The 12164-nt window shown below is 39.1% G+C and overlaps 1 protein-coding gene across 3 annotated transcripts in view; it reads right to left on the bottom strand.

Annotated features, from left to right (window-relative positions):
• The window catches only part of PALD1 (phosphatase domain containing paladin 1), a 117040-nt gene that overhangs the window by 44055 nt on the left and 60821 nt on the right, over positions 1-12164 (bottom strand). For all 3 annotated transcript variants that reach the window (XM_063307513.1, XM_063307515.1, XM_063307514.1), the window contains exons 13-18: positions 11714-11830; positions 10747-10926; positions 8134-8331; positions 6891-7031; positions 4949-5020; positions 3025-3165 (exon numbers count right to left, since the gene is read on the bottom strand). In XM_063307513.1, coding sequence (XP_063163583.1) covers positions 3025-3165; positions 4949-5020; positions 6891-7031; positions 8134-8331; positions 10747-10926; positions 11714-11830 — 849 coding nt within the window. The remainder of the gene's footprint in view (positions 1-3024; positions 3166-4948; positions 5021-6890; positions 7032-8133; positions 8332-10746; positions 10927-11713; positions 11831-12164) is intronic.

Genomic DNA, 12164 nt, shown 5'->3' with positions numbered 1-12164 from the left:
CGCCACCGCGTCCCTACAGGATGTATAGTCACATGTAAAATTAAAATTATTTGTGCCTTTCTGACCAGGATATATAAGATTCAGACACAGTGACAATTGGATTTAAAATTATGTTTTCAATGTATTGTCCAAAAATCCTGTCCTTGTAGCCTCAAGGAAAATATTAGCATTCAAACCTGACATCTAGTGGTATTGTCCACACACTGCATACACTTTACACTATATGTAGACAAAGCCACAGAAATATAAATGGTTCTCCACTTATACACTGAAAGTACCTGAAGAAAAAGACAAGAGTGACAGAGGAAAATATGTCCAACTAAGCACCTGAGTTCAAGGAAAACACAAGAGACAGATAACGATCAAATGGGAAGGAGAAGAGATTTACTGAATAAAATTACAAAAAACTTGGGGAAACTTATGCAAAGATGGGCACAATAAAAGGCAAAGGTGGTAAACATCTACTGGAGAAAGAAGATATAAAGAAGAGATGACATGAATATATAAAAGAATTGTATGAAAAACAACCTCAAGTTGATGATATACATGAAGGTTTAATCATTGAACTGGAGCCAAACGTTAAATGGGCTTTAGAAGTATAGTTAACACTGCAGCTAGAAATACCAGCCATACTGCTTAAAGCCTTGCAAGACGGTGCAGTTAGGGCCACTTGTGGTTTAAGCAGGTATGGAAAACCCAGCAGTGGCTAAGAGACTGGAAAAGACGGATTTATATTCCAATACTGAAATAGGGCAATACCAAAGAATGCTTATGCTACCAAGCAATTGTACTGGTCTCATATACTAATAAAATAATTTTGCAATCCAGGCTTGAACAGTATGTGGAACAAGAAGTGCCAGATGTACAAGCCAGTGTCAGAAGAGCCAGCCTCTCCTCTCCCCCCCCCCCCCCGCCCTGTTCATACTGCTAACGTGCACTGGATAATGGAAAGGACAAGGGAATCGTAAAAGGAGCTTTATTTTTGCCTTATTGATTATATCACAGCTTTTGATAGCTCTTAAAGACATGAGTGGTACTCCCCTCATTTCCCTATGGAAGAATTTTTACCATGTCCAGGAAGCATTACTTAGAACAGAATATGGAGAAACCAAATGGTTCAAAACTAGGAAAAGAGAGCACTTTGATTACTACTGCCTTATTCATTTGACATACTAAAATATATGAGGCAACAACTTCTGTTATGGCTATGATACAATTTCAATGGCTGAAAGTGACAGTCTTAAGGAATATCCTGTTGAAAGTGAAAGAAGAGCTACTCTGCTGCTCAATCTTTAAAAAACTAAGATTATGTCAACAGGCAACACCAACCAATTGCAGAGATAGAAAGCTAAAATGGTAACAGATTTTATCTTCCTCGGCCCCAAAATTAACAGGGATGTTGACTGTAGCCATGAAATAAAAAACTGTTGGCTATTTGGGACAAAAACTGCAAATGATCTAGAGAAAAAACTGAAGTGCAGAAACATATTAACAAAGATACATATTGTCAAGAAATATGGTTTTCCCAACTGTAACATATGGCTGTGAAAGCTGGACCATCAGGGAGGCTAAGAAAGAAAAACTGAGGTCTTTGAATTGTGGTGCTGGAGAAAATTGTTTTGACTGCAAGAAGAACAAATCAGTCAGTACTAGATGAAATAAAACCAGACCGCTCCCTGAAAATCCTAATAATGAGGCTAAAGCTTACATATTTTGGAAGCATCATGCAAGAGATGTTCACGCTTGGAAACATCAAAGGCAATCAAGAGTAGAGGGCAACAGAAGACAACGCAGTGAGCTATAATTATCACATACAAGTATGAGCTTCTAAGAACTCAAAGAAATCGTTACTGATGGACAATCCTGGTGAAACCATTCAGTCATGAAGAATCAGAAGCAACTCCACAACTGAGCAACAACAAAAATGAAGTGAGCAACAGCATATGACCGCAAAACCAGGGGTGGTAGATGTACAAATCGTGGTCTACAAGTGGCCATCAGCATCCTTTCTGCAGTCCCCAGAACACCCGTTCAGTCTCCAGGGGACTTGAGTTGGCAGGACCACAGTTTTTGCTCCATTTCTGGGTCTTTCTAAGCAAGTGAAGGGATATTTACAGGCAACATGGATTATTTGCACCTTTAAAGTAAATTTAAGAATGTAAGTACATTTCCTCATGTCTTAGCAGGTGACAGCAACTGGCTGGCCTTAAGATCCTTCTATTTTTAAAGGAAAACCATATGGGGATACATATCTTGCAAAGAGGAAGAACTTTTCCAAACAAAGAAAAGAAACGATAGCAAGAACAAACCCAATACTGCACTATTTTCAAAATTATCTTCCAATAACTTGAAAAAGAAAAAAAAATAGAATGGCCACCAGCAACCTACAGAAAACTAAGAAAATGTAAAATTAAAGCTTTTAATTTTTTAAAATTAAAAACTTTAATTTTTTAAACTCTGGGTAACTCTTTTTCATCACTATCATACTATGTTTAACAAGGCTAAAAGAAATTATGCAAAATGATATGTGAAATCATGCAAATTAGTTTAATAGGGTTAATTTGGGAAGTTATAGGACTTTTATTCCCCAGACACAGAATGACATTTCCTTTTTCCTTTTTTCCTAAGCCCAGATAACACACAACCCTGAGAAGTTTACAAAGAAAGAGAGCTGGAAGTGATCATATGGACTTAAGCCATTAAGTCCAACTCTTGTTCTGTTTAGGAAGTCCAGAAACAGGACAGCTAAAATCACTTCCATGAAATTAGAAGGAGGTCCTCATGTACCTCTCAGGCCCCAGGGTATTCACTCCATAGATGATCCTCATCCTGACTAATCAACCTCCTCTTATTTCTGATCCGTCTACTGCAGCATTCTGTGACATTTCAATTATGTGGCTGACTAAGCCCATATCATATCCAAATCTACTTATTTGTCTTAATAGCAGATTGGTCCAGAAGTGAGCAAAAATTCAGGAAATACATCCAGTAACTTGTATCTGTTCTCTCCAAGGTCAACCTTACCTGTCTATAAGTACTAATGATGATTTCTCTCAGGTGATAGTGCATAGGCGTCATTGTTTCACTCACAGTATCCAATGCCATGTCAACCTCCTTCTTCATTCGGTGTCCCTCTGGCAATATCTGAACCACCTTCATTACCACCTGGCAGATAAAAGCAAAACTTACAGCTTATCATGAAGCTTTCCCTTCTGGAATCTCTTTTCCTATACAGGGACTAAAACCTCAGCAAAGAAGACGTGGCCAACAGGTGCAAGAAGAAAAACAGTTTGTCTCGAAGTTTAGCACTTATATTGTAAAAAAATTGTACAATACAATCCTTGCATTGTAAAAAAAAAACAGCTTAAGGAAAGAGACCTTGATTTGCATTTGCTAATACAAAACCTATCCCTACCAAAACTCCAGGAATTTGCATTAGTTTTCATATTTCACATGGTCAATGCTACCCTTTCATCTACTGAAGACTCACTTTTTAAAAAAAAATAGACAAATGCCACACTATACAGTATTTGCACCAATAACCTTTGCTTATTGAACCCTTGTAGTTAAGTAAGATCAATTTGTGGACCATTTCTCATGGTAACTGTGTGAAACCCTGTGAGATGGCAGATGCAACCTCATGATCTAAGACCTGCCCCCTTTGTACATGCATTTACATTGCACACAAGCACAAAAATGTCAGGGCTTGGGTTGCAATGCCACACCTGCCATCTGGCAGATGTTGACCCCACTGTTGACATTCATGCTCCAATGGGATCTCTTGCATTCCTCCAACTACTCTGTGACTGTAGAGGCAGCAGCAGCAGAGATGGGGAAATGCTAATTGTTCAATCAAAACATGCCGCAGCCATTTTGAGGAGCAACTTTTCAAGTGTTGTCTGTTCTGTGTGCTGCCAATATTCTGTTATTGTCCGGTTAGTAGCTGTGTTGCTTCTTGCCAAAGTTTTTCCAGCCTGATCAGTAGAGTTGCTGGGATCAACCATGTCCCTGCTGTTATGGGTTTACACTGGGAAGGTCAAATGGAGTGGAGAACAGAAAGAAATGCAATAGTTAAGCACAAAAGGAAGATAGTTGGAAGCTGCATTATCAGCTGATCTGTCTGGTACAAGACTATTTAAAAAAAAACCTTTGCTAAAAATCATTAAGAGTTTTTTGGGGTGGGTTGCCATTAGAATGCATGTGGGTCTTCATGCATTGTGCAAAGTTTCACTCTGCAAACAAATAATGCAGAAGTGTTGTTCTTAATGCGTAAACACAAAGGCTTTTAGCACGCTATTAGCGTAATTCATCTATTCAGCTTTGGCATTTTGTTCATCCTCTCCATCCTTGTTCATGCTAGCATCAGGATGCATTCAAAAATGCAAAGGGTATATTGGTTTGGCTGACTTGCTAAGCTTTGCTTGTGTGCACGCTTTACCGGCTCTTGTCTCTTGCTGCGATGTTAATGCTATCCATCATCTAAAAGCACCAGCAATCTTTTTTTTTTCTGCAGTTGGCCACTACTTTTACATAGGAGCAACCCACAATTGCTTTTATTGCACTAGTGCCTGGCAGGGAGGCTAAAAATTATGCAAATCTATTACTGATATCACTAAGAAAGTACAGTAACGAAACCTACATAAAAACTGGCCAGAAAGCTTAAAACGTTTTTGAATTTCGCTCTGTCGGAGCACAACCAATTTAGAACTCATGTTGATATAACATTTCAGGTTGGGCTCTTTTGTTCAAGGCTGTTCAAGATGGCTTCTGTTTCATGCATGCTCCCACTGCTAAATTAAAATACGTTTTACTGAATAAATTACAAGCAGCAGGGTTGGCATGAAACACAAACTCAGCCAATGCATTTATTTATGAATGTGAAGGTTCCCTACTGGAAAAATATTATATTAAGAATATACAAAGCACATATTAATTAGAAGACACCAACCTCAAATTCTCCTTTTGTGTACTTGGCATCAGGCACACTCACAATCTCATCCTCCGTTATCTCAGGAATTCCCTGCAGCAACAAGACAGGCTTAGCCTCAACTTTAAGGTCATGGAAAAGCTAAAACAGTGGCCCCTCTTTTAAGAAGTTGGTAATAAACTCTTTAAGAAATACAGCAAAACCAGGATTACTAACAATTTCGGGTACTTTTCTTTCTCTGTGTTGATTTGTAATAAATGTATTCTTTTGTAAACCACTACATCTTTTGGTTTTCAAAAAGCTTTTGACACTGATAAATAATCAAACCACTGATAAACCATTTTGCAGAGAGAGAGTTTGATGCAGTGGTGCAGTAGCACCAGACTAGAGAACAGGAGACCGTGAGTTCTAGTCAATTCTAGTCCTGCCTTAGGCATGAAGCCAGCTGGGTGACCTTGGGCCAGTCCTTCTCTTTCAGCCCTAGGAAGAAGGCAAAAGTCACTTCCAAAAAACCGTTATGAGAAAACTACAGGGGCAGTCACCAAGAGCCAAGACTGACTCAAGGGCACACACAGACACACACAAAAAACCCAACATTTTACATCCCTCTCTCCACCAAGAAATCCCATGACATTGCATAGGATTCTGAAGTGTTTTCTTAAGTGCATGTGGCAAACTTTCTAGCAGTCTGTCTAACATGAGAAGAGTATGCTGTTGCAAGCCTCAGCTACAGGCACCCTTTCTTCTCCCCTCTTCCCTTGGCCCAGCTGCAAGATGGGTCCAAAGCTGATCATAATGGCCTTGGTAAGTTAAGGTCACTGTCATTCAGCACACCTATCATTAAGATGTGATAATGAGAATAACAACTTTGAGAATAATGGGTATGACTTAAAGAGTACTGTTATGGTATATTGGAGGACCGATGATGTTTTAGGTTGTAAATGGCAGATAACTTTGGGAATAATTTGGTATAGAAATATAGTAACTATTTTTTCTGATTATGTGCAATTCAACATGCTGCCCAAATCTCAAACTGTGGTTAACACATCAGGTTCATAACCTAGGGATCGAAATTGGCTTACTGTCAAACTGTTAAATTAGCCACAGTTTGTTGAGTTAGGATTAAGCAACAAGCCCAGGTTGACCAAATTCCAACTCCTCCACCTGGAACAACCTTCAGATGGCTCTGACATTCTTAAGGATGGAATTGACATGATAATAGACTAAATGCTTTTATCCCACAAACAAACAAGCATTCATTCTGGAAAAACATCGCAAGTTATCCTCTGGCTAGAGTGAGCTGTTTCCTATGGAACTCTGTTACTCTTTAATTTCTCACTGACGACCACCTTGTTAGCTTTCACAGAACTCCAGTTTCCTGGGAAACAGTCTGAATACCCCTGCCTCAATTTAGCACAGCTTGGAATATTTATACTAAAATCATGATCCATAACAAAAATTAAACGTGAGCATACAAACCCACATAAACCTAATTGGTTTTTCGAAACAACTCCTGTTTTAAAAATCAAATTCCAACAGAAAATGAAGCAACATATTTCACAAGGGACAACATGATCAGAACTAGGATAATTTCTCTTTTGAAAGGCCATCTGGAATAGCAAGTCATGACAAGCTTTTCTAACTGGTTGAAGAGACAAGTATGGAAGCTCTTGCTTAACACACTTCCTCAGAGGTGGATCACAAAGACTGACAACATCTGCACACATCAATGGAAAGACGCCGCACTTTATGTTTTATTCCTTTCTCTTCCAGATATGCAGCTCCCAAAGTAGTTTGAAGAATTAAAACCCATGACCCAGAAGCCAGCAAGCTTTGAAACAATATGGGATCTGATACTCCTTGCACAATCCACTGAGGATTTCATTCAAAATATCAGTACCACTCCCTACAGAATTCTAGACTGTTCAGAGAATGGACCACTCCTCCCCGAAGAAGCACATACATTGAAATGCCAAAGGATGAGGACAGCGATAACCATGGCTGTTGTGGTTCTTCCTCTGCCACTGTGACAGTTGAACACAAAGGCCGCGTGGGAGTCTTCAGCCAAAGCGCCTTTCATGGCTTCCAGCATCTGATCAAAATCCTATCGACAGAAATCAAAGATATTGTGAGAAACTTACTCTTTTTTTCAGATAGCAAAATAACTGAAACTTTTCTGTTAACTTCCAAATCACTTAAGCATAGCTCCCGGTTATTGAGAAGTATGATAATCTGTCCTTCTTCTTGGGTGAGTTCCTATCCTCATATGCAAGATACCATCGGAGATATTGTTAGTGTTAGGATAAATATATTTTAATGTAGTAAGATCACACAGATATTGGCAGATGTATAGATTTCAATTAACAACAGTTTGCTAATCATTCCAAAGCAGCCCCTACAATTTACTTTTGTGGCACAGGAAACAACCTCAAATGTCAATGCCTATCATAAATGATGGGTTGCACTTACATTAAGCTTCTCTGACTATGGAGCATAGAAGAGCAGGGAATTTAACTTCCTTCAAATTAGGTCATTTTCTTAAAACTTCCTACCTATTTATGTTCATGAAGATGGGTTACTTAAGTAAGCAGCAGCTGAAGTCTCACAATCAAAATTGTTTTTCTGGTAGCTGAAGTTGCTGAAGTGAGATGAATGTACCCAAATGCTGGGCAAATGTGAGTACATTAACAATATTCAAATAAAACAAGCAGGACCCATCTTTTTTCTGGGGCCCTCAGTAACAACAGAAGGCCACAATGTGCTTATAGTAGCAGCAGTAGTCATTATAAATTTTATTTATATAGCATTTGTGTCCTAACAAACTGAGTTACAAAAATAAAATAAAATAATAAGCATAAACAGGACAAAACAAGACAAGGTATCAACATATGCTTGGGATTGTGTGTTTGTAAACACAAACACATTTCTTCCCAGAAACAGCTACAAACCAGGCAAATCTGGCAGTGTGAAACTGCCTACCCCAGGGCACACTCAAGGAAGAAAAGAAGAACAAACGTAGTTAAAACAACCAATCTAAAGATCAAACTACACATTACAGTTTCACAACAGACTTCTTTCTCTCTCCCTCTTTCTCTCGCACACACAGATACACACAAACAATGTCAAGAGAGGCTGAAATATAGAATGGGAAACTTGCCAGGCAAAGCTTTTCACCTACCCAAGGAGCACATTTCTGTGATGCTTACCTTCTCCTTCAGTCCACAGAAGTCTGGAACCGGGATCCGTTTGTATGTCAGCCCCTGGCAACTGCTTTTGTGCTGGTTAAATATCTCCTGCATGGTTAGGCATGATTTAAACATTTTCATCTGCTTCTCCTGCTCCAAATAAACCTCAATCCATTTCTGGGATTTCAACAGATCATTCTTCAAGACAGATTCCAGTTTCTGAAGATGTGTACAGCAATGCCAAAGAAACCAGAAAGTCATTCATTTGTTTCTGTTCTACCCTCGAGATTAATTTTCCCTAGCCTGGTGCCCTCCAGGTATACTGGAACAGAATGCCCATCTTTCCAATGTGAAAGGGGTTATAGAAACACATCTGGAGGGAGCCAGGTTGGAGTGTACACTGATACAAAGAAACACAACACCAACTACTCACATGAGGAACTTGCTGGCTTTGTATTTCCCTATTATGCATACAGGGAGATTGGGCTTTCTTACAATGCAGAAATGTATGGAAAACCATTCATTTGACAAAAAGATGCTGTATAACTTCACAAGGAAAAAAGCCTCATTCCTGTCCAGCATAGAATCTCTGTCACCTACAAAGTTACAGTGTTTCTAACAAAGCCTATATATATCAAACTCACATAATTCCAAATCTGTAAGATTTCATTTTTGTCGCTATCTGCTATGCTAGTGTGGTGTAGTAGGTAAGGTGCTGGACTAGGAGCAGCGAAACCCAGGTTCTGGTCCTGCCGTACATCCAGAAGCCCACTGAGTGACCTGGTCCAGTCACTTCCTCAAATCAGCATCAGGCTCTGCAAAAAGCCAGCTGAAAAACTAAAATCCTCATCTCATAATGCACTGATTATTTCACTGTCTGAACTGCAGGCCCTGCAACTCAACAGGACGAAGACTAGGAACAACATCTGCTTTGCAGTGCCTTGAAAGGACAGAAGGGAAGTATTAATGATGCCTATTTTTGTCTTTCCACCCCAAGAACATGTTATGATACACACCTTACATACCTTTACAAGGGTTTATAGAATTTGGAAAAGCATTTTATATCAAGGTCCCTCAGAATATGATTGAATTGGGCTGTTGTCTTATACAGACACACAAAAGTACATGCACCCAGCTATTGCCAAGAAGCACCAACATGACATGAAGAAATTACTTTGCCTACTACTTCTACAGTAATCAATGCCTATCTTTAATCACTTATTGCCAAAAATACTGTATTTCACAAGATTTATTTTTGTAGAGTACACACTGGAGAATAAAAGATTATCTTCTTCTGCTCCCATGCCAAGGAATATTTGACTAACCCATATTTTCCTGAATAATATAAAAGAGCATTCTACCTCTAAACATCCACTCCATATGATTATGTCTGGTTATTTCTCTTTTCCGCACATGAAGTCAGAAAGTTGCTGCGTTATTGATTAGCATGATATATGAACTCATTCACTACAACTTAATGTTACGTGCAAACTAGGCCACTAAGGCTTATTCAACAATTCACGGTTACAAAATCCTGACTTAGCATCTTACAAGTACAGTAGAGAAAATATCAATAGTGAATTATTCCTAAACATTGAATATCAAATTCCAGATGACTGCTGGTTAGGAATCTTTCATGACGTGAAAGGGGCTCCATCTACGCTATGGAACAGCCTCCCAATTGATATCAGTTTGTCAAAGATCACACTGCTTCAGAGGGCCATGCTGTGATTGAAATGACACCAATCACCTGTTGAGTGATTTGATTTTTTTTTACTATGAATGTTTTATTGAATTATTACCGTATGTTGTGAATCAACAAGTGTGTAGCTGATTGCAGCAGGTACAAACTGAATTATTATTTATTTATTTATTTATTTTCTATCCCGCCTTTATTATTTTTATAAATAACTCAAGGCTGGGAACATACCTAATGCTCCTTCCTCCTCCTATTTTCCCCACAACAACAACCCTGTGAGGTGAGTTGGGCTGAGAGAGAGGGACTGGCCCAAGGTCACCCAGCCGGCTTCCATGCCTGAGGCGGGACTAGAACTCACAGCCTCCTGGTTTCTAGCCCGTTGCCTTAACCACTAAAGCAAACTGGCTTTAATTAATAAATAAATTCTACAGGAAGAGCAAACCCTGCAACCATTCTGAAAATGAACTAAAAAAACATTTTCCAGTTCATTTTAGATTTAAAATATTGTTGATGACGACAGATACACTTATGTGGACATGAAAAGAACTGTTACGTCAATAAACGAATATGACAAACACATTTATCTGCTTTAAGCAGTGAACTCATCCAATGGATGTCTTAAGACTGTAAATGTAGAAGAGGAAACATCAGTGATTTTGCACTTTCTCTTCACCCTTTTACTTGCAGAAGACTAAGTGCAAGGAAATGCGTTCTTTTCACCTGGGAAATTACTCAAGAAGGAGAACACAAACAGAGAGCCTGAATCATTCCTACCTACCAGAGCTTATTCTCCGTCACTGCACCATCTCCACAGCACACCACTGAATTCATTCTCACTGGATATACTATCAAGACCTCTTTGGATAGTAAGAAATTTGTCAGTAGTACAAGTGTGCAGAGCAAGGAACAGAAATTGCAAATATCCAAGGTCTTACCTCTAGCTGTTCTGATGATGCTACAGGTACCGTTATATGCTGTTCCAAATTGCCACTTTCCCGGAGGGTATAGGTTTGTTCATTCTCTTCTAGAACTACCTCTTCACGGAGATTAATCCATAGGATGTGAGAATGTTTCCTCTTTGCATCTGTCAGGTAGTTCAAGACATTCCCAATTGCCTAAACAGAAATGGTAACAAAGTCATAATGTCTTAAAAAGGAAAACAAGAAAAATTATCTACAAAGGTCTACAGATGATAAGTCTCATCTTCCCATTCCCCAGGCTATTACAAGTAAATCAAATGAATAAATCAAAGAACCTGTAGCGAAACCTTCAGCTGCTCATGTTTCTTTCAGATCAGCTTTGATAAGAGGCACTCTGAAGTTAGTGTAACAGGCATCTCTGAGCATCAGAGCGAGCAGGCAGGTGTTGAAAGAGATCTTTGGCCTTGCCACATGAGACAGAGTGGAGACAGACAATGGGACTGAGAATTCTGATCAGGGCCAACACAGTAGGAAAAATATTACGACTTTCAAAAAGTTCCACAACTGTTTTCAAGGAGTGCCACAAAGAAGCGTTTCAAAGAAAAACTTCTATGGAGTCCTTGGTGCTCTCTGAGCCTTGTTGTTTTCTTGTAGACGTTTCATTGCCAGACTAGGCAACATCTTCAGTGCAAAGAGGAAGTGGGAGTGGGAAGAGGGAGTGGCAAGGCCCACTCCCTCTTCGCACTGAAGATGTTGCCTAGTCTGGCAATGAAACGTCTACAAGAAAACAACAAGGCTCAGAGAGCACCAAGGACTCCAGAGTTCAACCCTGAGCTACAAATATTTGCTTCAATTGATACAAACTTCTATTTCTACAAAGTATTACTGATTCTACAAAGTATTCCCTAGTTTGGGAATAAGGTTTGCATTTACCTGGCTGCATCTCAATCTCTTTCTGGAAACCACACAGCAATGTACTTACCTTGGAGTTGGGCTGAGCCATTCCATACACAGGCATTTTGGGGACCCTTCGGAAGTTGGCCACATTCATGTCTTTGACAGTGCTAAGAACATCCGGAGAAAACCGTTCATCCACAACCTGCAGCAGAGATAAAATTATGAAGCCTTTGTTCATTTTAGGGATAAACTGAATATTTCTAATTTCTGTCATGAAAAACAGTCTTCTTTCAAGCAATCCAAATTCCAAAGAAAGGGCAGTAATAGCTGTGGTTACATGAATGAAAAAACTGTTGTTCTGAGATACACAAGCTTATTTTGTTCTCTGCAGATAATCATGGAAGAAGTGAGCTATATTAGCATGTGCAAAGTTTGATGAAACCCTTAGAAGTAAAAAAAAAAAACCTGTTTTCCTTATAAATGTAGGGAAGAATCTTAAGAACCTGACATTAGAAGATTACAAATTATTTTCAGGG

Source organism: Candoia aspera, chromosome 6 (genome assembly GCF_035149785.1).
Source record: "Candoia aspera isolate rCanAsp1 chromosome 6, rCanAsp1.hap2, whole genome shotgun sequence".
Lineage (NCBI taxonomy): Eukaryota > Metazoa > Chordata > Lepidosauria > Squamata > Boidae > Candoia > Candoia aspera.
Note: the sequence above shows the minus strand (reverse complement) of the source record. Positions and strands in the feature narration are given on the sequence as shown.